The sequence below is a fragment of the Lissotriton vulgaris genome, chromosome 11 (genome assembly GCF_964263255.1).
Source record: "Lissotriton vulgaris chromosome 11, aLisVul1.2, whole genome shotgun sequence".
Classification (NCBI taxonomy): domain Eukaryota; kingdom Metazoa; phylum Chordata; class Amphibia; order Caudata; family Salamandridae; genus Lissotriton; species Lissotriton vulgaris.
The window spans coordinates 143,659,050-143,685,959 of record NC_141699.1 but is presented as its reverse complement, the minus strand read 5'-3'; the positions used below and the strand labels follow the sequence as shown (position 1 = coordinate 143,685,959).

The 26,910-nt window shown below is 45.3% G+C and overlaps 1 protein-coding gene across 1 annotated transcript in view; it reads left to right on the top strand.

Annotated features, from left to right (window-relative positions):
* Window positions 1–26,910, top strand: part of KNTC1 (kinetochore associated 1) — a 926,084-nt gene that overhangs the window by 516,848 nt on the left and 382,326 nt on the right. Inside the window, exons 40-41 of the mRNA XM_086942947.1 lie at window positions 7,462–7,566; window positions 20,059–20,187. Coding sequence (XP_086799073.1) covers window positions 7,462–7,566; window positions 20,059–20,187 — 234 coding nt within the window. The remainder of the gene's footprint in view (window positions 1–7,461; window positions 7,567–20,058; window positions 20,188–26,910) is intronic.

The window sequence follows — 26,910 nt, the reverse complement described above, 5'->3', positions numbered from 1 at the left end:
CCATTCACTGCCACGCGTGGCTACATTCTACTGATTTCCTCTGGGGACGTCAATCCCTCCCTCCCTGAAGGACCTGGCTTTCGATGGGTCTTGTTTGCTTGGGGACAAGGCTGCCCAAAGAGAGTAGGGCTAATACTTGCTCTCTAGGCCTTTCTGCCTAGCCTCACCAGCATCACTTCCAACGTTCCTTTTGTGGCTGTGGCGAGGTATTAACGGCTGATGGAGGACCATCTCTCCATTTTACTGCAGAAGGTGCAAGCCCTTTTGGCCAGCAGGGCTATTGATAGGATGCCACAGCGCCAGAAGTAGGATGTAAGATTGTTGTTCCCTCTACTTTCTGGTGCCAAGAAATATAGAGGTCTTTGACCTATTCTAGACCTGCGTCCTCTCAATTTCTATCTCCGCCAGGAGAAAAGCAAAATGCTCACCCTGGACCAGGTCTCGTCTGCCCTTGACCCTGGAGACTGGATGAGATAGTTGGATCTGCAAGATACCTATTTACATGTTTTCCATCCTTCAGGCTCATTAGCACTACCTGCGGTTCATGGTGGGAGAGGAGCATTTTTAGTCGCTGTGCTTCATTTTCCTGGTGATGAACCATCTGGCAGAAACTTTAAATGCTAGGGCATACTAGCTCAGCCGTCGGCGCCTAGCATATCAAGAGTGGCCTCTACATCAGGAGTTGGTGCAAGATCTCTTCCATGAATAGGGAAAACCTTGACTTGATCGGTTTGCCACCTCTGAGATCTCTCCATGCCAGCACTTCTGCGAGTTGGCCTTTCCAAGATGTCACTCACTCAGAGATGTGTTCTGCCTCATGTGGCATTTGGGACTCCTGTATGCCTTTCCGTCGATACCACTCCTGCCCTAAGTTCTGATGAAGATCAGGGCCGACTGGGCCCAAGTCATCCTAGTGGTTCCAGACTGGTCATGTTCTCCACCCTGGCATTTGCAGCATTCACCTTCATGTGTGGAGATTGAGTTGCGACAGCTGAACACCTCGACATTACTGCGGGGATGGTTGATGTCATTTTGGAAGTCAGGCATACCTCAATGAAAGCTGTATACACCTGTTATTGGGACAAATTTGTGGCACTTGTCAGATTGACCTCCTTCAAGCCAAACTGGCCTATGTTTTATAGTTTGTTCTGTCTCTCGCCCAGCAAGGCCTTTATCTATGGGCAAAGGTAAAGGTTAATCTGTTGGTCCTCTCGGCCTTCGTATGGTTGCCTGATCAGCCCTCATATTTAAATCACCTATTGTGATATGTTTTTAAAGGGCTGCAACATGTGTTTCTCCCTCCTCCTTTTGTGATGTCCCAATGGGAACTCAACCTCATCTTTACTTATGTAATGTTTACTCCATTCAAGCCACTCCAGTCGAGTGCTTTACTACTCCTCTCCATCAAAACTGTTCCTCATTGCCATCTCCACGGCACAGCGGATGAGTGAGTTTCAGGCTTTGTGAAATCATCTGCCATACACCACCTTCCTCCCCAACAAGCTGGTTGTGCTCCTTCTGATATCTTTTCTCCCAAAAGTTGTGACGCTGTTCAATGTTGGTTAAATAAAAATGGTTCTGTCGGGTAACAACACCAATGATTTGCAAATGCTATTCAATGCAGTTTACAACAAAAAAGGAACCACCCTGACAAAACAAAATAGAATCAGGTTCTTACAATAAATGAAAAGAAGACCTGTACTTGACTTGTTGTATTTTTATATATTCATTCAAAAAATTCTCTATACAATTAATCTGATGACTGTCAACACAAATATTCAAGTGCAAAGAAGTGACAATAGTGAATAGTGATCATGTGATAAAAAACAATATGTACAATAATGATGTATTCCATTACAATCAATAGATACAAATATATAAGTTTTTTTCCTAAAGGCCATCCGCTAATGCGATTTTCCAGAATCCTATATATTTCTTTTAGTTCGCTAGAATTCTAGAATTGTTGGCCCTGTGAAGAAATGTCGATGTTTCGACCCTTCGGCGCCAGTGTCTAAGGTCGCGGCGGGTCTTTTTCAAGACAAATGTACAAGCTACGACAGTCCTAGGATCCAAGGGAGTACAATTCGCCTGGACCGGAATGGCACAAAGTCCTATAAATCAGGAGCTGTGTAAGAATTGCGGTTTGATAATACGGCACAACTGTTCATGTGACAGCTGCAAACAATCACCTTGGATGTTGCTGCTGCCATTGGCTGTGCTCTGGCCACTTCTGTGGCTCTCCGTCTTCATGCTTGGCTACTCAATGCTGTTTTTCCTAAAGATATTAGGGAGCGTCTCGTCGACCTCCCTTTTGACGGGGTCCTACTGTTTTAATACTCTGGCAAACTCAGCCATCCAGCGTCTTCTTGTGGGGCTTTGTCCTCCTCCTCCTCAGTAGGTGGTTTGTTGATCCTCTGGGTCTTCGTCGGAGGTGTTATCCCACTGCTCCTGGAATCTGGTGTAGGGTGAATGTTACACTTTCTGTGAGAGATACTGTGCTCTCCGGGCCCTGAGTTGGCCTACCTCTTTAGTTTGGGTTCAGCCCCCATTGGCAAGAGTGTTCTTTTTGGCTGCTTACTAAGCCGTCTGTGGTTTTTGCTACATGGTTTCTAATTGGTTCTCAGATGCCGTATTTGTTCCCTAAGAGTGGTTCCCATACTTCTCGGGCCATGTCCTACCCTATATAGGGTATTTGTAGCTATTGGATAGCCTGTCTTTTACTGGGAAGGGTGGACTTCCCCTTACGGGTTCCTTGCCCTTTTTGGTGTGCAGTATGCCGCTGGTGCGTTTCTTGGACGGCTGCGGCATGGGGCGGTGTTCTGCCTCTGGTTTGCTGTTGGCCTGGTCCTCTGTCTGGCGGCGTTCTGCATCTGTTTTGCTGTTTGCCTGGTCCTCTTTCTGGTGTCCAGAAGGGTTATTTCCTGTGTTCACGACTCAGTTTGTCCTACTTGTTCTCCTTTTGTTTTCCGGCTGGTTGCTGGTTAGCACCCAGCGGCGTCCGCCGGTTCTTCTGGTCCACGGCCAACGGCCTTGGAATGAGGCCTGGCGCCCCTTCTTCTGGCTTTTCGGGAGCTTATGAGACTGTTTTTCTCTTTCACCTGCCTTATTACTGAGTCTCTGTTCGGTATGGCCTGTTGACGTCCAGTTGTGATGAGTTTGGCCGCCCTCTTCACCGGGTGTGTTCCTGGTGGAGGGCTCTTGCCTTTGTCTCGGCTCTTCTCCTTGGAGTCTCTGGGTTGCTCTTCTTCCCTGGCCTCCTTTTGCGTTGTCTGTACCTGGGGCTTCCGGTGGAGGTCCCTGGTACATTAAATGCTGTTCTCTCTTCCTATTGCTTGTCCCTGGGGCTTCCTTTGGTGGTCCCTTGTACGTTGGCTAATGGTCTCCTTTGGTGATGCCTGTACCTGGGGCTTCCGGTGGAGGTCCCGGGCACTTTGGCTGCTGACCTCCTCTCCCTTTGTTTTGCCTGAACCGGGGGCTTCCGCTGGAGGTCCCTGGTACATCGGCTGTTGACCTCTTTTTGTATTGCCTGTGCCTGGGGCTTCCGATGGAGGTCCCTGGTGCAATGGCTACTAGTCTCCTCTCGTCTTGCCTGTACCTGGGACTCCCGGTGGAAGTCCATGGTACATTGGCTGATGGTCTCGTTTCGTATGGCCCTTCCTTCTCCTGCTTAGTGACGGCGGGGCCGCCGATTGTCGTGGTGACACACTCCCTGTGGAGTGGTGTTCTGTGCGGCGCTGCGGTTCTAGTCTGTTTGGGAGGGGGGGCGGGTTTTCCCCTGTCCCTGTGGCTCATCCCCGGTAGGGAGGACTGGATTATTACCCTGTCCTGGGGATTTTTTCCCCCTGTCGGGGTCTGGATTCGCCTGGGCAGGTCCTCTCGTAGACCCTCCTTCCCCTTGGGTATGGCTAGGGTATCTATTCTACGTGAAGGAATCTTCCGCTATCGGATGTACAAGTTACTTACCTTCGGTAACGATGTATCTGGTAGAGACGATTCTAGCCGCAGATTCCTTCACGGCCCGCCCTTCCTCCCCGTTCTGCGAGGGTCCTCTGGGTCTTCTGCACTCGCCTGCCTCCGGGTGGTTGCCTTTTGTGAGTGTCTTTCTTACCCCTCCTTTGGGGGATGCTCGCCTTGTTGTTGTTCCATTCTGGACTTGGTAGACACTTCTGTTCCCCGGCACGCTCTGGTTTCCAGTGTGGGGTTCGCTCGTGCTCCTTCTTCTTCTTCTTTTGTTGCTGACAATTCTGCCTTTGGCAGTCTTTAGGGTCAAGGCGCCATGGTTGGCCTCGACTTAGGTGTTCGGGAGCCTTTCTCCCTACTGGTGTTGTATGAGGTTGCCTGGTCATTGCTCTACGTTCTGACCTTGGTGTCCCTTTATGTTCCGGGCAGTGGCTGCAGTCTTCTTGGTCTGATGTATATTTTCTCATGCTTCTGCCCGAGGAGGCTGTGTATTTATTTGCAGGATTGCTTTCCAGTAGCGGTGCCCTGTTCTATCATTCCAGATCTTGATGCCTCAGTGCTGGGCTCTATTCTGGATGGTTCTGTTCCTCACCATTGTTTCTTTCCCTTCTGTTTAGTGGGGCTTTTTCGCACACTGTTCCAGTATTCTCATAGTTTTTCTGGTGATGGCTCTGCGTTGTGGCGCAGACAAATTCTCTGAAAAAAACTGACGTAGGCGCTCCGGGGTGGGACTTGTGTATCCTCGCTGATGTCACGGACGCGGAGGGCGTCAGGGCAGAGTCACGTGGTGCCGTCCCCCCCCCCGGCTCGCAGGGATGCTGTGGCAAAAATGTTTCCGGGTCCAGTCTTATGCCTGGGGATAATTGTACGTGAAGGAATCTGCGGCTAGAATCGTCTCTACCAGATACATCACTGTAGATAGAAATGTATACTGTAAGCACACACGTGTGATTGGTATGGGCACCGATAGTCTGTGAATGTGTAGGCACGGTGTGCACAAATTCAGCTCACCAGTTGTAAATATAGCTTCATTTTCTGAAAAACGACCAGGAATATGGGTGGGAATTAATTAATCCCACTAGGGCGTACCTCGCGCTTTGCCGTTCACACAGACTAGATATATACTATTATAAACCTCCCCCATGGGATATTTGCCTTTAATGCTTTGAATACGGAATAGATACGTAACAATATTCATTAGCATGGAAAGTATGCCGTGCGCGACAAATCCTTATGAGGATGGTGGTTGATAAGATTTTTAAGAGGAACCCAACATGGAGGACGAACTACGCGATATAAGCATTCTAGTTTTTTAATACGTCACGGTTAAACGCTACTTAGCGTCGTGGTTACGCCGTTCACATGTCCAAACAGGAACACGGATCCGGACGCATTACACGCCGCGTCTTCGCTTTAACAAGGTAAGCGGCTGGAATATATGCCGGCAGGGGCTCTTATAGTGAATATTTTTCGCCAAAAACATGGGATTATTTCGGGAGCATAACTCCTTCTTTTATTGGTGTCTTTGCAGCGGAAAGCGCCTGACATAGCGGACGCTTTCACGGCATTATCAGTCTACTTCTTACCTAAAGGTAAGACTTTGTTTAAACGAACCGTTTTTCATCTCTATACTCAATTATCCTTGGGAGATTGACTAACTGATATTACTCACAAATTCCACAGAGCGTTAATCGACTCGCCGTGGACAACAAATAAAGAGGAAAATATAGTTACAATCGTGATCTTCAAAGCGGGAAACCACTAAAATAATGTAAGTCTGTAGGATACTTACTACAAACAGAATCGTTTTTTTAAAATAAACTAATAGAATGAGGTAATAACACTATAGTTTGAGTTAGGGGAGGTGCACTTCTTAAATGACAATAAAGGTATTGGTTGTGTGACATGCTAAGGGGCGCGGTTTCTTGTGATATTAACAATAAGAGACTGTATTCTAGAATATAAGAACGTGTTGTTTAAATGGCTGCAGTTTTTTATTGAGGAAACGCAGATCCATGTATAGTAATTTGGACTACCAATCTGATTACAGAATTAATTTCATATTGAATACTCGGACTGGGTATTTGCGGTCAAGAGCCCGGCTGGGTTGGAAGTATCACCAGCTGAGCGGTGAGCTTTTTATATTTTGTTCTTCGCATTCTCACTACTGTATTGTTTCTTGCCTGAGAAATGGATTTTGGACAAATAGTAATGGGATTTTTCTGGTTGTCATGTGCTTATCTCTCTTTCTTGTGGATAATTAGACCTTCTGACAGGAACACAGCCTTTTAGGTATGTGACGGATATATTTTTAGGCTATGAGTTTTTAGCCTACTCACAGATTCACAGAGCATGAAGTGTGACTGAGTCGTACACAAATGGAACACTTTTCTAATTTAGACTCTGTTTCCTAGTATTTATAACTCTGACACACCCACGCGTTAATACACAAAATCACTATTGAACTGCACAGCTAAAGATAACATTGTCAAATCTTACACGTACGACACGGATGTGTTGGGGTGGCACTTAGGAATCACAGATAGTTCCTTTTGTTGGGACACTTAATCTAGTAGAAGCAATCACTGAGCATGCAAGACCATGTAACCAGGTCTTATTGTATACTTGATCTCTGTGAGATACATGCTCCATTGTCAACCTTTGTTCATTTCAGCCCTGAGGAATCGCGAGTGCGATGAAACACGTGTCGGCTGGCTGTATGCAACATTAAAGACTCCAAGATTTACCTATCAAGAGTTTTTTTGCTTGGATAATTCTGTCATTTTGTTTAATGTGAATTGCTTTTTGTTACTTAACATTGTTTACACCGTCTTGAGTGCAACGGCAACCAATTTTGTCCTTACTAGAGTAGGTGTTCTCCTACTCTATTGAGTGGTTCAAGGTTTTTCCACTCGCCGTCTTGCACCTTAATAGTCAGCAACTCTATACTGATGTGCGTATATACGGGCAGTGCACCCGAAGTCTAACTGATCAAAAGCCTTCCGTAGCTCTCGCTTTTTCGCACACTGTTCCAGTATTCTCATAGTTTTTCTGGTGATGGCTCTGCGTTGTGGCGCAGACAAATTCTCTGAAAAAAACTGACGTAGGCGCTCCGGGGTGGGACTTGTGTATCCTCGCTGATGTCACGGACGCGGAGGGCGTCAGGGCAGAGTCACGTGGTGCCGTCCCCCCCCCGGCTCGCAGGGATGCTGTGGCAAAAATGTTTCCGGGTCCAGTCTTATGCCTGGGGATAATTGTACGTGAAGGAATCTGCGGCTAGAATCGTCTCTACCAGATACATCGTTACCGAAGGTAAGTAACCCGTTCATCTGTCATTGAAAATATTGTGCTCTTGTCAATGGTACTGTGTCCTGCATTTTGTGCATTGTTGACTGCAAAAGTTAATCTTGGAAATTCAAATGTGGTTTCTTTGTTATGTTCATACCATTTACATGTTTTTCATGTGTTCACCATTTATATAAATATTTTGGTTTGTTTTAGCTCCATGATGAGAAAGCAGTCGACGAGTGCAAGGTCACTGTGCGTGCGATGAGCGAAAAAACAGTGTCTGTTATTAAGGATACAGCCATGGCTTTATTGCACAAGGTAAGATGATCTTGCAAAACTGCTCCATCATCTACTAATCTTAAAAAGGCCACGGATGTGGATGAAACATGAATGTATGTGTATGTCTGTGGGGCAGTGGAGTCATTGCATACCACAGGGCTTTTACAATAATAAAGTAATTTTTTATTTTTATATTGTCTTGGCTGAGGAGAAATTTATCATAGAGGTGCCTGTCATAGCAACAGTTGGGACATTTGCTGGTGATGGGTTGGATGCCTTTGGCAGTGATACTTATGGATGTATATCGTTCACAAATCCTAAAATGTTTAGCCTTTATCAGTTGCATCACGTCTGCACGCCAAGATCGTTTAGTATATTTAGACGGACTTTGTGTCATTTATATTAGTATTTAGTCGTTGTGTACTAGATATACATTTATTTATATATATATATATATATATATATATATATCAGACACAGTTGCAGAAACCCATTTGAAGAAATAGCCGCAAAAGGTTAAATTAAACACTCGGTTTAATGGGAGCTATGCTGACAGCTTGCCAAGAATGGGGAAAAAGCTTCTTACAAAGTCTTGCGCCAAACGCGTTTCAAGAGCTCCCTGCTCTCTTCCTCAGTGGCGTGTGAAGCATTTGAATACCAGCGCCAGTGCTGGTGCACCGTTAATATCATCACCTGTCCAAAAAGGGGGCGTGGCCGACACCACGGCCTTCTGGATCATGTAGTTAGTTTTAAAGTCCCCAGTGGGTGCGCTTTTATATCCAAAGTTATTTTGCCAATAGTTAATTTCCAAGTAGGCTGAAGTCATCCTCATCCGTCAAGCTGCCCTGCTTTGTTAGCTTCCATGTGCACGAGTAAGTGTCTCTCTGCTAGGACACCGACTCGAACCTTTTCCTTCAGTGAGAAAGGCGCCAAACAGGAATCTTCTCAGAACTCGCACAGAGGCGGTGGGCTATCTTCACGACCGGGAAAGGCCGTTTTAAATCAGACACAGTTGCAGAAACCCATTTGAAGAAATAGCCGCAAAAGGTTAAATTAAACACTCGGTTTAATGGGAGCTATGCTGACAGCTTGCCAAGAATGGGGAAAAAGCTTCTTACAAAGTCTTGCGCCAAACGCGTTTCAAGAGCTCCCTGCTCTCTTCCTCAGTGGCGTGTGAAGCATTTGAATACCAGCGCCAGTGCTGGTGCACCGTTAATATCATCACCTGTCCAAAAAAAGGGCGTGGCCGACACCACGGCCTTCTGGATCATGTAGTTAGTTTTAAAGTCCCCAGTGGGTGCGCTTTTATATCCGAAGTTATTTTGCCAATAGTTAATTTCCAAGTAGGCTGAAGTCATCCTCATCCGTCAAGCTGCCCTGCTTTGTTAGCTTCCATGTGCACGAGTAAGTGTCTCTCTGCTAGGACACCGACTCGAACCTTTTCCTTCAGTGAGAAAGGCGCCAAACAGGAATCTTCTCAGGACTCGCACAGAGGCGGTGGGCTATCTTCACGACCGGGAAAGGCCGTTTTAAATCAGACACAGTTGCAGAAACCCATTTGAAGAAATAGCCGCAAAAGGTTAAATTAAACACTCGGTTTAATGGGAGCTATGCTGACAGCTTGCCTAGAATGGGGAAAAAGCTTCTTATAAAGTGAGCGTCTCATTCGATCTTAGAATTGTGTGGTGCCCCTTCTGGTATTAAAAATGGGGATTCAACTAACTATATCAGAGGAATTTCAATGGTTTTGTATGAGTGAAATGTCCAGCTAACTAGAACACCCCTAAAACCTACAGTTTTTTCAGTGAATTTCTAAGGTTTTTCAAATGCTAATTCCTAACTATATCAGGCCTGAAACCTATGGTTTTTTCAGTGAATTTCAAAGGTTTTGTAAATGCTAATTCCTAACTATATCAGGCCTGAAACCTATGTTTTTTTTATTACCTACTGGCGGTCGCCAGTAGGTATATATAGATAGGATTTTTTTGAATAGGGATTTCTGAACATTCTATGTTGAATAACTTTGGCGTTGATGGACGGATTTGGCTGAAATTTTCAGGAAAATGCCACATTTTGTTTCTGAGCGTCCCCTAAAAGTTTGGGGGGGGGGGTTTCGTCAAGCGGGGGCCGAGAAAAAAGGGGGGTCCCAAAACGTGTTTTTAACATTGAGTTTTCCATAGGGCGGTTGGACTCACTTTTAGCTCGAACGGCTGAATGGATTTCCACAAAACTTGGCAAAATTGTAGGGACTGGAAGCCAGATGTGCCTTTGCTATGTCTCAAGATATATGCTCCAGTGGTTTTTGGAAAATTAACTTTGAAAAATATATATTGGGCTACATTGGGCTATATATATGTTAGAGCCCAAATGTAGCCCAATGTAGTCCAATGTAGCCCAAAGATGGCCACCAGAGACAAAAAAAACAAATGTAGCCCAAATATCAGCCAGATGTAGCCCGACTATAGCCCTGTCACAGAGTGGTCTAAAGAACAACTAGAGCGCTAACAGTCTTACTTATGACAAAAGTATGGCACACCTGAAGTCATCTTGATTGGAATAAAGTGTTAACACTTAAAACATTTAATTTGCAAAGGAACAAAATGAGGGGGTTAATTTTGCCATAGAAATTATGATTAGTGCTGAAGAAAGAAAAATTAGGGCACATTTTGAGTGACTTCTCAAATCCTCTTGCATTTCATTAAAAAAATTCTGATATGCAGTCTCCCAAGATGGCCACCAGAGACAAAAGAGCCCAAATGTAGCCCAAATATCAGCCAGATGTGGTCCAACTATAGCCCAATGACAGAATGTCCCAGAGTGTTCTAAAGAACAACTAGAACGCTAACAGTCTTACTTATGACAAAAGTATGGCACACCTGAAGTCCTCTTGATTGGAATAAAGTGGTAACACTTAATACATTTAATTTGAAAAGGAACAAAATGAGGGGTTTCATTTTGCCATAGAAATGTTGCAGTCGCCAGTAGGTATATACAGTTAGGATTTTTTTTGAATAGGGATTTCTGAAAATTCTATGTTGAATAACTTTGGCGTTGATGGACAGAATTGGCTGAAATTTTCAGGAAAATGGCACATTTTGTTTCTGAGTGTCCCCTGAAAGTTTGGGGGGGTTTCGTCAAGCGGGGGCCGAGAAAAAAGGGTGGTCCCAAAACGTGTTTTTAACATTGAGTTTTCCATAGGGCGGTTGGACTCACTTTTAGCTTGAACGGCTGAATGGATTTCTATGAAACTTGGCAAAATTGTAGAGACTGTTTGCCCGATGTGCCTTTGCTAGGTCTCAAGATATGTGCTCCGGTGGATTTTGAGAAATTAACGTTCAAAAAAATATATATATCTGTGACAGCGTCCCGGTTAGCGCCCCGGTTCGCGTACCAGACGCGTAACGGAACTTCGCGAGGAGAAGCGGATTGGCTCTCCGGTGACTGTCAACATTCTAAACAGTCCGGAGCGGCCGCCATCTTGTCTCTCGGTAGGATCGAGAGACAAGAGGTGGAAATAAACGAAGGGGGAAATGAATGAAAGGGGGCAAGGTAGACCCCTCCTGACCCCCTAGGATTGATGTGGGGGCTATTAAAGGGCCCCGCGGGGCAAAAAAATAAAATAATTTTTTTTCGATTTTTCGCGGTGGAAGCGCTACCCGGTACGCGAACCGGGTAGCTCACCGGTAGCTTAACGGGAGTCCGCCATGTTTCGGACGAATTTAGTCACAAGATGGAGGATAAACAATGTTGGGAATGGGTATAAGGGGGCACGGGAGACATATCCTGACCCCCTAGGTTTTCTGAGGGTGGCTGAGGAGGCCCATATATGTAAAAAAAAAAAATCGCACAGTTAGCGCCCGGTCCGCGCACCGGGTAGCGTTCCGGAAAGCGTAACAAGGGGAAAACCAAGGGAAATAGTAAAATAATATTTTAGAGTGCTTTGAGGTAGGGTAGCTCTGAATAGAGCTGTTGTGTTGTGTGGGTGATGTAAGTACCAACATGTAGGTACCAATGAAGAGTCTAAAATTCAATGTACACCGTCTCCTCTGTAGATATTTTGTATGTTCTAATATGGTTTATTTAAATGTAAATGTGTGGAAAAGCACTTCATGCTTTAAAGCAATTGTATTTTTGAACTGATTGTTCTTTCCTCTTAGTCCTCCGCTTTGTTTTTTTTTCCCACACTCTTCTTTAGCATGATAGTTGATAAATTCGTTCCCTCAAAAAATGTATATACATAAAAAATGTATATTAAATACATATAAAATATATTTTTCCTTTAAAAGAAGAATACATTTTACAGCTTTTGATATTTGCTATTAAAAAACGATTGAAATTCACTGAAAAAACCATAGGTTATAGACCATATATAGTTAGGAATTAGCATTTACAAAACCTTGAAAATTCACTGAAAAAACAATAGGTTATAGACCATATATAGTTAGGAATTCGCATTTACAAAACCTTATTTTACTCACACAAAACCATTGAAATTCGCATATATAGTTAGTTGCACTAACTATATATCGCGCACCCGCAATCACTGCTGATCATGTCACATATTACATCATTCATGACATGGTCAGTGACATCACTGATGACATCTCAAATGACATCACTGATGACAACATCCAGTGACTGTATGTTTCTGTAAAGTTAAAATATGTCTTACATATTGAAGAATGAGTGGATGTATAAGTGTCTGGATGAAGGATTTAGTAGGTGCATGACTGACTGTATGAGTGAGTGATTAAATGTGTCTCACTGAGTGCATGGGTTAGTGACTAAACTGTCTTAATTTGTGCATCATTATGTCTGTTGTTCTGTAAACTGCTGCATGTGTTGATCAGTAGCTACATGAGTACCTATATGGGTTATTGATTGGTTGCCCAAGTATTTGTATGGGAGACTGTGTGTGTGTGTGTGTGTGTGGGTGGCTGGGAGGTGTATGACTCTGTGCATAGATGTGTGAACAGTTGATTCACTAGATGTATGGGTTCAAAAGTGCATGTGGAAACAGCTGTATGGGCGGTTGACTGTGTGCATGAGTGTATTGGTGAGTGAATGGATATCTCAGTGCTACATGTCAAAGTAAGTACATATGTAAAACACAGTACATGTGAGAGTTGACATATATAAATAACTGTGCATAAGAGCCAGTGAATGTGTGAGTGGCTGTATGGATCATTGTGAACTTGTATCAGGGATTGTATAAGAGAGTAAATATGTGTTAGTATATGTTTGAATAAGTAAGGTGTGTATAACTGTACAGTTGAGGAAATGGAGATGTGATTGATTCTTTGCATGACTGACTAGGTGTGTGAGTAACTCCATGGATGAGTGACAATCTGTGAGTGTCTGTTTACACTGAGTGTATCTAAGGTTATATTAGAGTCTGAAGAGGTTCATCGTATAATCACATGAATGATGTCATCAGTGATGTGATCAGTGATGTCATTTGAGATGTCATCAGTGATGTCATTTGAGATGTCATCAGTGATGTCATCAGTGATGTCACTGACCATGTCATGAATGATGTAATGTGTGACATGATCAGCAGTGGATTGCGGGTGCGCGATATATAGTTAGTGCAACTAACTATATATGCGAATTTCAATGGTTTTGTGTGAGTAAAATAGGGTTTTGTAAATGCTAATTCCTAACTATATATGGTCTATAACCTATGGTTTTTTCAGTGAATTTTCAAGGTTTTGTAAATGCTAATTCCTAACTATATATGGTCTATAACCTAGTGGATGTATACGTGTCTGAATGGAGGATTTAGTAGCAATGTGATTCACTGTCTAAGTGACAAATTTAAAGTGTCTCACTAAATATATGGGATAGTGATTAAACTGTGTGCATACCTGTATCACTCTATCTCTTGTTGTGTAAACTACTACATAAGTTGGTTACTAGCTATGTGAAAGTCTACATTAGTTATTAATTAGTTAAGTGAGTATTTGTATGGGATAGTGAATGAATGTGTGTGTGGTCGGGTGGGACGTATGTGACTATCGTAAGATGTATAAATAGTTGATTTAGTAGGTATATGAGGTTAAGACTTATGAGGAAACAGTTGCTTGGTTGAGTGATGAGTAAATATATTTCTCAATGATATATGTCCAACAAACTAAAAATATAAAAGGCAGTGTATGTGACAATTGTTGTATATAAAAAAGTATACATAAGACTCAGTGATTGTATGAGTGATGTATGGATAACTGTATACTTGTAATAGTGATTTTATAACACACTAAGGGGCCGATTATGATCGCGGACGGACTTGCATCCGTCCGCGATCACTGAGGAGGAGGGGACGTCCGCATGGGCTGCGGAGTCCCCTCTTGTGCGATTAGGATGTGACCGCCACCCTGGCGGTCACATCCTCTATTTTTAACATTGCGGCGGGTGCGGCTTCAAGCTGCACCCGCGGCAATGTTAAAAATGCAGTCATTGCATTTGCGTGCAGAAAGAGGCAGGCACCGCGCGGTGCCTGCCACTTTCTGAATACAAATGCAGGGGGGTACCATAGGTACCCCCCATGTGCACTCCCACCCCCCCTTCCCCTAGGGGGCCCGTAACGGGCCCCGCAGTGAAGATCCGTATGCTTTTCCACGGCGGAAAACCCGCCGCGGAAAAGCATATTTGACAGCCCGTCCTAATATGGCTGATGGTGTCTGAGAGACACCGTCACCATATTAGAGCTTTTCCGCCGCGGTTGTAAGCCAACTGCGGCGGAAAAGCTGCGGACGGAAATCAAGACCCACCAGCCATCCTAATGTGGCGGTGGGTCTTTGGTCAGTCCGCTGCGGTTGTTCCGCATCCTCTGGGCCGGCGGTGGCTTCCGCTGGCCCCGAGGATGCGGAAAAACCGCAATCCTAATCTGCCCCTTAGTATGAGTTACTATCTATATGAATAAATAAAGTGGTGTTTGTAAGTGTGTAGCTTAGTAAATATAAGTATGATCAATTGTTTACATAAGTGAGTAGGATGTCTGCATAAGTGAATAGGATATGTGCTGGTGTGTAATGTTGATGTAGGTGTATAAGTATATTTAATAGTGTTCTATTGATCTTTGTTAGCATGTATGAGTGAATCTATTGGTAAGTGTTTAGGTGTGTGTAGATGTAGGAATCACTGAATGGGTTTTTAGAAACTTGTATTGGTGTGTCAATGGTTTCAAATATGGTACTTCATATTTTATAATGAGTGTTGAAAGGTTATGCTACTGTATGATGAGGTGTATCAGTTTGTCACATGGATGATGTCGTCAGTGATGTCGTCAGTGATGTCATCAGTGATGTCATCTGTGATGTCACTGACCATGTCATGAATTATGTAATATGTGACATCATCAGCAGTGGATTGCGGGTGCGCGAGTTATAGTTAGTACAACTAACTATAATGGGGGAATTTCAATGGTTTTTTACAAGTGAAATGTCTAGCTTACTAAAACACACCTAAAACCTATGTTTTTGTCAGTGAATTTCAAAGGTTTTGTAAATTACAATTTTTAAATGTATTGTTATTTTTTTTTATACTGATTTTCTACATTTTTTTAAACAATTTTTTTTTAGATATTTTATTTTTTAAATTACATTATAATTACATTACAAAATATACTTTCTCAGAATGAATTACTTTAGTTTAAATAATTTGCAAGTAGGCAATAGTCTAAGTACAGTAGTTACAGTTGTAATGCGCAACACAATTTCAGGCACAATGCAACATTGAGGTCAATGCGAATTTCTAGTTAAATGCAATTAGTTACTTTTTGGATTACTTTTCAAACTACAGGACTGGATCCTAGATTCAGTCCTGGGACATCTCCTGTAAACTGTGGAGTAAAAGCGTTTTGGTTACAGTAGTGATTTTTAAGGAATATTTTTGTATTTTAAAAGTTGACACTTAAAGACTTTTTCACATAGATTCACCAATGTTATCCTATGGGAGGAAATTCACTTAGCAGTCAGTCAGTCAATTAGCTTTATTTCGATAAAAAGAATATCTTATAAGCATTACATGAAAAAACAGTAAAACACCATGATTTAAAAACATTAGCTAACAATTAGGATAAAAGTGCTTTCCAATAAGTTAGATAAAATGGTCCTAATACATGACCGCAATGAAACTTAAGATTTTGAACCACTTAGGTCTAATTGACCATGCCCAGCCTAAATATTTAGCCATACCACAAGCGAACAGTGGACGGGTATCAGACATTAGTATTCGTAAAGCATCTTTGTAATGTCTGGTAGCCAGCCCTTTACATAATGGTTTTAGCCACATAGATCTTGGAGATTTGTAGGCCTGGCATTCAAATAAAAAGTGGGCAATAGACTCCACTCTGGAAGTACAAAATATACAAAAAGGAGTAGTTTGTCCCGGGATTTTCCATCGGGCCGACAGTTCTCTTAGGGGAAGAAGACCCACCCTAACCCTGAAATACAGGGCTCTATCAAAGGGCTTTGAGATCAAGTCCAGGTAGAGTTCGTATAAAGGTAAATCCTCAGTTTTGTGGAACTCCATAGTGCTTCTGCATTCCTTGGGATTGGAGTTTGATTTGTTGGCTACCCACTGCTGCCAGTATATAGTCTTGAGGGCTGCTTTCGGGGGGGGCACATCTGGAAGACCAAGCGTCTGCAAGACCCAAATCACCAAGCAGAGTTTTAACATTACTAAGCCACCCTATTTTGGACCAGCCCGGCATCGCCAGCATTTCTGACAGTCCTTCTGCGTAACTAGCAAGTTCAGGCACCCTCCATAGGCGAGCCCATAATAATAGCGGTCGGAGTTGGACCTGCACACTAATCGAACGGCAGCCCATATCCAACATCAGTGGTAGCTTTGTTGTGCTCTGAGGGAGGGACATCAGGTCCTTCAAAAATCTGTTTTCAGAGCTGGAGAGGAGATTGATCTTAGAAAAACCCCAAAGTTCTGCCCCATATAGCGCTGTAATAACTCCTCTTGCTTTGTAAATGTCTAGGACAGGGGCAATAGGTTTAAAGGAGGACGAGCGCTGCTCTTTAAGAAGTGACCCGACAACCCTTTTATGGCCCAACAACAGTTTTTGGAGGTGAGGGCTCCACTACATAGTCAGCCAAGCGGATGCCCAGGTAGTCAAATTCCCTGACTCTTTCCAGGGGGACACAATTCAATACAGGAGGTTGGCCAAGCTTTCTGGGTGGATTCAAAACCAGGTACTTAGTTTTGTCGGTGTTAATCCTAAGCCCCCTTAGCAGGTAAGTGGTGTTAACGTTACTTTTTCTTACTCAGTGTTGGCTGCTGGTTCCAGTATGGGCGCATCTCCTGTAAACAATTGATAGAATGCGTTTAACTCATACAGGCAATTTTTAAGAAATATTTTTAGTTTGTGAAAATTAACACTTAGAAACTTTTTTGGTGAAAACCAGACAATGGATTCCTATGGAAGGAAATACAAGTTACTGGTAAGTAAGGTTAGAATTACTTTTCAGGATCAGTACTGGGCTCAAAGAAGCAGCACTGAGGTCACTCCTGATAACAGGTGAGTAAATCGTAATTCGTAATTCGTAGTTCGGCTGATTTTAGAGGAATATTTGTACGTTTCACAAATCAACACTTAGAAACTTTTCTGCTGAAAACCACACAATAGTTTCCTACCGAAGGAAATACAAGTTACTGTAAGTACGCTTAGAATTACTTTTCAGAGTCAGTGCTGGGATAAAAGATGCCGCACTGGGTTCTCTCCTGATAGTTTGTGAGTAAATCGGAATTCGTAGTTCAGCTGATTTTAGAGGAATATTTGTACAATGGTGAAGGAAGGGGGCGGGGCTTGAGGTGACTTGTGTGCAAACACGCCAGTGGCGCGTTTTAAGTTGCGTGATTAAGTGCCCTTGAATCCTGAGGTCCCCTGGGGGCCAAGTAGCTCACCAGGTACCGCCAGTGTGCACCAGGAGGCTGCGTTGCAGAGAGGTGTTCAGAGGCCACCCCCCTTTTTACAACACTCTGCAATGCAGCTCCGTGGCGCTTTTTGGAGGTAGCTGGTGGGCTAGTTGGCCCCCAGGGCATGTTTTAAGTTGGGGGATTAAGTCCCCTTGAATCCTGCGGTCCATTGGCGGCCAACTAGCCCACCAGGTACCTCCACTAAGCGCCAGGGAGCTGCGTTGCAGAGAGGTGTAAAAAGGGGCATGGCCTCAGAACACCTCTCTGCAACGCAGCCCCCTGGCACATACTGGAGGTTCCTGGTGGGATAGTTGGCCCCCAGGGACCCCCAATATTCAAGGAGAATTCATTGCCCCTCTGCAAACGTGCCAGGGGACGCGTTTGCAGAGTGATGCTGGTAGGGGGCAGGCCTCTGGCCCGATCCCATTTTTTTAAAATTTTATTTTTTTAAAGAAGGGAGGCTGTGTTTCCCCCCTTCTTTTTCAAATGTATTGGCCCTGGGGACCCCATCCCCCAGTGCCTGCCCCCAATTTTTAATAAAAAAAAAAATAGGGAAGGGGGTCCACGTGATTCCCCCCCCACCCCCACCCGATCCCATAATTTGCCCCTGGGACCCCATCCCCTGGGGCATGGCCCTTTTAAAAAAAAAATAATAATTTGAGGGGCGTTGCCTTGGCCCCCTCCTATAGCCAGTTCTGACCCGGGGACCCCATCCCCCGGGCGTTTCTTTTTTTCCATTATTTATATATTTTTTTTTTTGGAGGGGGGGGGGCTGCATGGCCCCCTTCCCGGGCCACCACAAGCCCCGGGACCCCATCCCCCGGGGCTGGCCCTCTTCTTTGGGGACCATGGGGGGGTCCCCAATCCCCACACGGTCCCGCCGGCTCCCTGCCTCCTACGGGAGCCGGCATTGCTTTTCTATATGGGAAGCGGCTAACATGCTGCTCCCCATATGAAAAAGCAGTTTGCTTTGCTTCATTGAAGCGAGGGCAGGTTTCCCTGCTCTAACTTCAGGTTGACCCTCTGCAGGCCAAACTATTGGATGTTTTGTTGTTTGTTCTGTCTGTGACCCAGTAAGGCATTGCAGTAGGCACTCTCATATGTAAATCTTCAGCCATTTTTACATTTGTCTAAAAAACCTTATTCTAGTCCCCAATTAAGATTTGTGTTTGAAAGGGGCTCATGTACATGTTCTCGATCCACTCTTCAGTATGCCTCAATGGGGCCGTAATTTGGTTCTTACATTCTTTATGTGCACTCCCATCTAGCTTAGGCACAGTTGTTCACTTAGATTGTTGACCTTTCAGTTCGTATTCCTCATAGTAACTACTACATGTCAGTGAGCTGCTGGAGCTTTCAGTACAACCTCTGTACCCTACCATTTTCCTAGATAAATGGTAACACAAACTCGCATTTATTTTTTGCTGAAGGTAGTGTTGCCCTTCATGTGGGACAGTATCATTCTCCCTTTCTTTTTTTCTCTGCCTCACCCCTCTAAAGAAGAGAAGAGGATTCACTGGTTGGGCCCAAAAAATGTTCTTGCGTTTTTAATACTGTGTGCACAAAAGTTTCAGACCATGTAGAACGCCACAGCAAGACTACTACTCTGCCTTTTCTGACCAACCCACACCACACCCCACCTCAGGAAACTCCACTGCTAACTCCCTGTGCAGAATATATGGCAATACAAGCTGCTGACCCATGCACACAAGGCTCTACACATCCAAGGACCCACCTACATTAATCACCTCCTGAACTTCCACCAACCATCGAGTAGATTACGCTCTGCCTCCCTTTCATTTGCCCATACTTACCGCATCTACCGAAGCAGAAATGAAGGACACTCCTTCTCCTAAATCACAACAAATACCTGAAACAACTTCCCCACGTGCCTCCGAACAATCCACTCACTTCAGGAATTCCAAGTGGCCCTCAAGACCTGGCTGTTCGAATAAGTCTCTTTGGCCTGCAGGCGCCTGGATTTCCGATCAGGTAATTAGCCTCGCTATATAAATCCTGATTGATTGAAAAGCGCATCATGAAGATAAATAGCTTTTTGCAAGTTTTACTGGTGTTATGGATAAGGAAGTAGCTTGCTTTCTGGGAAGCCTATGCTCAAACTTACCGCTTCTAATATTCTGAAATATGTTAACTTATTTTGTAATGAATGGCTTAATTGAAGCCCTCCTCATAAATAGTGGATTTTAAGTCCAGTTAGTGAGTGCAATTATGCCAAAACAAATGTTGCTTTTCACTACTGCTACTTTAATGGAAGCAGTCTTCCGCAGTCTTACCACCACCTTGTCTGGGTCTCCAGATACCCTAGTTAAACAATCTGGTGGCATATCATGCTCTGGTGTTTTCTATGCCTTCTCGTCTTCAATCTGCGAATAATTGAGGAAGGCAAAGGAACATGGATGGCAATCTGCCACCGCCAGATGGCATTTGCACTGTTAGAAGCTCTATCGCTTTTAGTCAGGCACTGGAAGTGACAAAGTTAGCAAATAGGGCTAAGCTGAAGTTTATTGAAATAAAATTATTCTTTCTGTGTTTTTATTCAGTGGCTCTGGTCACATAATACACTACATGCTTTGTTTCTTGTAGGTGTTTAACTGTCGTGTGGTGGATCAAGAGCTGGCATTAGATTACTGCACTCTTCTCCCCAGAAAAGAAGTGTTTGAAAAACTGTGGGAAGTGATTAATAACACCTGGCACAATTATAACAAAATTCTGGTAAGTAAGGCATACTTTTGAACGCCATTACATATTTTGTATTAACTTTCTGGTTGGTGCAGTGTTGTTTCAGTAGTACTTTGATATCATGCAGTGCCTTAATGTTGAGATATTATTTGATCTACTGGTATTGTGTAGGTTGTGAATTAACATGGCACATGGGACTCCGTGTTGAGATGTTGTCGATGAATAGGAGCATACCTTAGTGCACAAGGTTGACTTAATTTTCATGTATCTGACGTAGTTTACTGTGAGTGTGTTTGGTTCTTGATGCATTGTTTACAGTGTGAAGTATAGGGAGGTTCTGATATCCATTATGAAGTTAAATATAATGAACATTCTCTTCCAGGGGATCCTCATCAATAGTCATAAGAACTGAATATTCCCGCCCATGTGCGGGACCCCCGGAAACAATATAAAAATATATATGTAGAAAACACATATCTCGTTGAAAATTTATGTAAATACATATCATTTTTCTCACACCAATGCAGCTCCAAAACCAAGGCTAGACAATGTAAAAAATTGTATATATACAACAATTAGAAGGAAACCAAAACACATTAGGTCAAATAGTCCTTGAACTTTGTATTTTAATGAGTAAAAGCACTCATAAATCTTGAAAATTGCTCATAAAAGACATTGCCAGCCATAAGCTGCATTGAAAAATGAATAACACAGAAACTGAAAGCATTTTCAGCTAAAACTGGCACTGTGCCTTTAAGGCAGCCATGACCCCTGGCTTCCCATCATGCCTCAGGGGTGAAAGTTAGATCAGTTGTTCTTTCTGGCTCTTTCAGTCAGGACCCTGGTTAAACAGCTCCCACCTTTTTTTGACTTTCTGTCAAACATATTTGGTGTTTTCCTTCAATTTTTGGATTCACTCGATGGCTTTTAGCCTTAGTGAGATAGTGCTACCTTTTTTGGGCTCAAAAAAGGTTGATTTTTTGTCAAAAATGCCTTTGCTCTTTGATCCCTGCCCTTCCTGTGGGAAGAAGAAAGCTAAGTCTGATACACATTCTGTGTGTATCCTCTGTCTTCCTGACTCTCATTCTCCAGAAAGCTGTGATCACTGCAAGTCCTTGTCAAGTATAACTCTCAAGGACAGAGAAAAAATCTGAATTTACGGACTTTCTGAGGGAGGTAGGTCTCCAAAGAGACAGAAAAAGCAGAGGGCGAGGTCGACGTCAAGAGATGTACCGGATTGCTCTCCTTCGGCATCCGGATCGGCGTAGAAGATTCCATCGACGACGACGGCGAGTCAACTTCCCTGGACGGTGAAGACTTCAGCGTCGAGAGTCAAGGTAACTCCGCTGCCGTCAACCGGGCAGCAAGCAACGTCGAGGGAGAGGTCGACGTTGGAGCATAGAAGATCGACGTTGAGACCTCCGTTGCCGAAGTCTCAGGTCCAGTCTTCGACGTCGAAGCCTCCGTCTACGCCAAGTATTTGGCGTCCGACGTCGAGGCACCCTCCGTCGGCGTCCCATCATCGACGCTCCACATCGAGGCACCCTCCGTCGGCGTTCCATCATCGACGCTCCACGTCGAGGCACCCTCCGTTGGCGTCCCATCATCGACTCTTGACGTCGAGGCATCCTCATGTCGTCGCCAGGCCATCGGCGATCGACGTCGAGGCATCCTCCGTCGGCGTCTCGCCATAGACGCTCGACGTCGAGACATTCACCCTCATCGACAGGGCATCGTTGTTCGTCGTCGAGACATCCATCGCAGTCCAGTCGACGGCATTCAGCGACCAAGCATCCTCCGTCGGCGTCCAGTCATAGGCGCTCGACATCGAGAAGACCTCCGTCGACGTCACCTCACCGGCGTTCGACGTCGAGACATGGGACTCCAGTGCAGTCTCTTCAGAGTCATCAGCCAGTGGTGGCACCACAAACCTAGACGCTGAGCCGGCCAGCTCCGTCTTCGAGTCATGGGCCTACATCTCAAAGGTCCTCAAGAACAGCTTCAGCTTCAGAAGGTGCCCAGGACTCTCCAGAGAGCATCAGTCACTCTGCCAAGAGGAAGAGAACTCCAGAGCATCGTGGTTCTCACAGTCGCACTGCTTCTCCTGTGAGCCTTTCTTCCTCATCAAGGTCATCTTCCGGCCCTGATGTGATTATTTACACGTCGGGCGGCGAAGGATCAAGGCACTCTCCTTCACCTACTCCACATGGGCGAAAGGAGGTAATACCTGCACGCTCTCCAGTGAGGGACGCCGCACAGCAGACTCCTGCCGTCAGACTGTCTCCACAATGGTATGCACCGCTACATCACTGGGCTACAGACAAGGAGACAGCGTCTCGATTGCAGCAACCTATCTCTAGGCCTAGAGAACGGTCTCGCTTTCCGGTGAGGTCCAAGAGAAGATCACGCTCCCTGGTTCGCCGTAGGGTAAGATCACACTCCAGGGTTTGATCCCCCAGGCGTAGATCAAGATCTAGGAGCAGGAGGAGAGAACAAAGATCACCTACTAACTCTTCTTCTCCGACACGCTCCCATAGAGGCTATTCGCGCACTCTGACGGATTCCCCACCATCAAGGGCATCTCCGATTTATGATATCCTCACCTTTCAGGACATTCTCGGTAGGGGGGCTCTAAAACTAGGAGTTCCCTTAACAACTCCGCAGGCCAAGACCTCAGTGATTTTTGAAAAGCTGCATCACAGGTCGGTACCTAAACCCCTTTTGCCTTTAGTGCAGGAGATCCAGTGAAGGAGGTATTCCTCACTCCAGCAACACGGTCAAAGCGGCTCCGGCGAGGATCCTGAAGAAATACAAATCTCCAGAGGAGGACCCTCTGTTTCTAAGAGCCCATCCGCCCCCGGACTCAGTAATCATCGCAGCAGCGAAGAAGTCCAGTGCGGTTTCCTCTTCTGCTACTGTACCTCCGGACAAGGACAGCAAGACGCCAGATTCGTGGGGAGACGAGTCTGTAGTACTTCAGCATCTTTTCTTAAGGTTTCCAACGCAGAGGCTCTTTTTGGGCGTTACGATAGGTCCCTGTGGGATTCTCTACAGCGTTTTGTGGACCAGCTTCCTCAAGAAGACCGTAAGGACTTTGAGGAGATCCTTCTGGAGGGCAGTCAAGTCTCCAACCAAATTATAAGTGCCGCAGCGGATGGGGCTACCCTGGCGGCGCATGGATATGCCCATGGAATATCGGCGAGGAGATCATCCTGGTTGCGCCTAGCAGCTTTAAAACCAGAAGCCCAAGCTCGCATTCTGAACTTGCCCTTTTCAGGGACTTCACTGTTTGGAGCGACCACTGACGAAGAGGTGCAGCGCATGAAAGCAGAGCTGGACACTCTCAAGGCGGTAGGGCTCGAAAAGAAAAAAGAATTCAAAAAGAAATACCGCTCCTACAACAAGGGCTCTTCAAAACAGCAGGTTCAAACCCCGAACTAGCAGAAGAGTCAAGACCAGCAGGGTCAGCAAAAGTCCCAGTATAGAGGAAAGCGTAGTTCCAGAGGAGGAGGGAATCCACGCCAGGGCAACAATACTGGCAAAGCTCAGTCAAAGCAATGAGTCTTTACTTCCCCCAGCGCCGTGGAACACTCCAGTGGGGGGAAGCCTTGCAGGTCATTTGGAAGAGTGGCAGAACATCACAAACGACAGATGGGTGTTATCTACACTTCAGAATGGATACTGTCTTCGTTTCAGTCATCAGCCTTCACCTGTTCCCCCGATGGAACATCGAATCATCAGGTACACCTTCTGCAAAAAGAAGTGGCCACTGTTCTTGAGAAGTCAGCCATCGAGAGAGTGCCAGTGTCTCAAAGGGGAAAAGGAGTGTACTCCCGATATTTTCTGGTCAGAAAAAAGGGACAAAAGGCAGAATTCTGACCCATTCTGGACTTGCATGTTTGCGCTTCACCAAATATATCCACATCTCAGAGGGGGAGATTGGATGTGCTCGCTGGACCTCCAAGATGCCTACTTTCATGTTTCAATACACCCCAGTCACAGAAGATTTCTTCAGTTCCGGGTCGGGACCTCCCACTATCAGTTCAAAGTCCTGCCGTTTGGGTTGAAGTCGGCTCCCCGGGTGTTCACGAAGTGTGTTGCAGTGGTAGCAGCCGCTCTACGCTGCAAAGGGGTCTTCGTATACCCATACCTGGACGATTGGCTGTTGAAAGGTCCATCCCCAGACAGTGTAAGAAGTCAGTTCCAGACTTGCATAGAGCTCTGCCAGCGACTAGGGCTACATGTCAACTTCGGAAAATCAGTCTCTCAACCCACCCAGAAGATTCACTTCCTAGGAGCTCTGCTAGACTGCGAAGTAGTAAAAGTGTTTTCTTCGGAGGAGAGACAGTTTTCGATAACCCAGAAATGTCAGCTGGTACTTCGCAACAAGGCCCAGAAAGTTCGCCGGATTGCCTCCCTGCTAGGGTCGATGGCATCATGTATTTTCTTGGTCCCGAATGCCAGACTTCGAATGCGTCCTCTTCAGTAGGATCTGGAGGACAAGTGGGACGAACAATCGGCTCGCTGGGACGATCACATCATTCTCTCAGACGCAGCTCGAGCTTCCGTTTCATGCTGGACCAAAAGGCAAAATATGCAGGTGGGAGTTCTGTTCCATCAACCTCTCTCCCGGTGCAGACACTGATCACGATGCTTCCCTTCTAGGTTGGGGAGCACACATGGGTCAACTGCAGGTGCAAGGTCTGTGGTCGCACAAGAAAAGTACCTAGCACATCAACATGCTGGAGTTGAGAGAGGTCCACCTAGCTCTCAAGGCGTTCCTTCCCTCGATTCACGAAGCTTCAGTTCTAGTACAGACGGACAACACCACCACAATGTACTATTTGAACAAGCAGGGGGAACACGCTCACGAACTCTGTCGCTGGAAGCACAACGGATCTGGCATTGGCTTCTGGCTCGCCAGTTGTCCATCACAGCAGTCCACCTCCCAGGAGAGCAGAATGTGAGGGCAGACGCTCTAAGCCGTCATTTCGACGACAGGGAGGATTGGGTCCTACACGACGCAGTGGTAGAAGAAATTTTCCAATCCTGGGGTCGTCCCACCGTAGACCTGTTCGCAGACGACCAAAACACAAAATGCCAATACTTCGCCTCCAGGTTCTACCGGCCAGGAACGAGAGGGAATGCTCTTTTGATCGACTGGTCAGGGGAATTTGTGTATGCCTTTCCACCCCTTCTGTTGATCCCGAAGGTGGTGAGCAAGTTAACACACTCTTGCACAACGATGAATCTCATCGCCCCGGACTAGCCAAGGCAATGGTGGTACACAGACCTGCTTCACCTGTCAGTGGCTCCTCACAAGAGGCTACCATGCAGGCCGGACCTGTTGTCCAAGATGGACTGGAGGATTCACCATCCCAACCTTCCGTCACTGAACTTGGCAGCATGGCTCCTGAGGTCATACAGTACGGGCATCTTGGGCTGCCAGAGGACTGCATGTTCATCCTAAAAGAGGCAAGGCGGCCCTCCACAAGATATTCTTATGCATGCAAGTGGAAGCGATTCTATATGTGGTGTATACAGAATGATCATAATCCTGTTCAATGTCAAGAAGAAGCAGTTCTGCCTTATTTGTTATATCTGGCTAAAGCAGGTTTAAAGTTTAATTCCATCAAGGTGCACCTAGCTGCTATAACAGCTTATAAGAGGTCACCTTCTCAAACCTCTTTTTTCCAGTTACCATCGGTCAAGGTCTTCCTGCAAGGGTTGAAAAAGTGTACCCTCCAGTGCGTCCTCCTTCTCCGCCCTGGGAGTTGAACCTGGCGCTATCAAAGCTGATGGGTCCACTTTTTGAACCCATTCATAAAGCTACTTTACAACATCTTTCCTGGAAAGCAGCTTTTTTGGTGGCAATCACGTCCGCTCGTAGGGTGAGCGAAATTCAAGCTCTCTGTTCCTCTGAACCCTATACGGTGTTCCATTTGAATAGAGTGGTGCTACAGACGCATCCATCCTTTCTTCCTAAAGTGGTGTCAGATTTTCATGTAAATCAGACCATTTCTCTGCCCACTTTCTTTCCCAATCCCTCTACTCCAGCTGAGAGGGCTCTGCATTTCCTAGACCCGAAAAGAGTTTTAAAATTCTATCTAGATAGGTCTAAGGGTATTCGTCACTCTGATAATAATAATAATAATAATACAGATTCTTATATAGCGCGAACAGCTACCTCACAAGGAGGTGTCCCGGCGCCGAAAAAGAAACTACAACAGCAAGGTAGGTAGCAAGGTGAAATTCTTAGGCTTTCTGCAAAAAGAGCCAGGTCTTTAGGAGTTTCTTAAAACTAGCTTCTGACGTAGCAGATTGGATGGCAGAGGGGAGGGTGTTCCAGAGTTTCGCCGTGCCAACAGTGAAAGACCTGCCACCAAGTCTAGCTTTCCCAACTCGTGGAACAGCTAATTGGAGCCGGGAGTTAGATCGCAGGGTTCTCTCTTGATGGTAGCGGGTAAGTCTGAGTTTTAAAAAGTTGGGACATGTCCCTTTTTGTTCTCTAAACGCCAGGGTGAGAGCTTTGAATTTTATTCTGCTTGCCACTGGGAGCCAGTGCATCTCGTGCAGATGCGGAGAGATATGATGTTTGAACGGAATGTGCTTCATCAATCTCACAGCCGCGTTCTGCACGATCTGCAGGCGTTGCACCAGATATTTCGGCAGACCATGGTAAAGGCCATTTGAGTAATCCAGTCTGGATGTGACTGTCGCATGGACGACCATTTTTCGACAATCAATTGGTAGAAA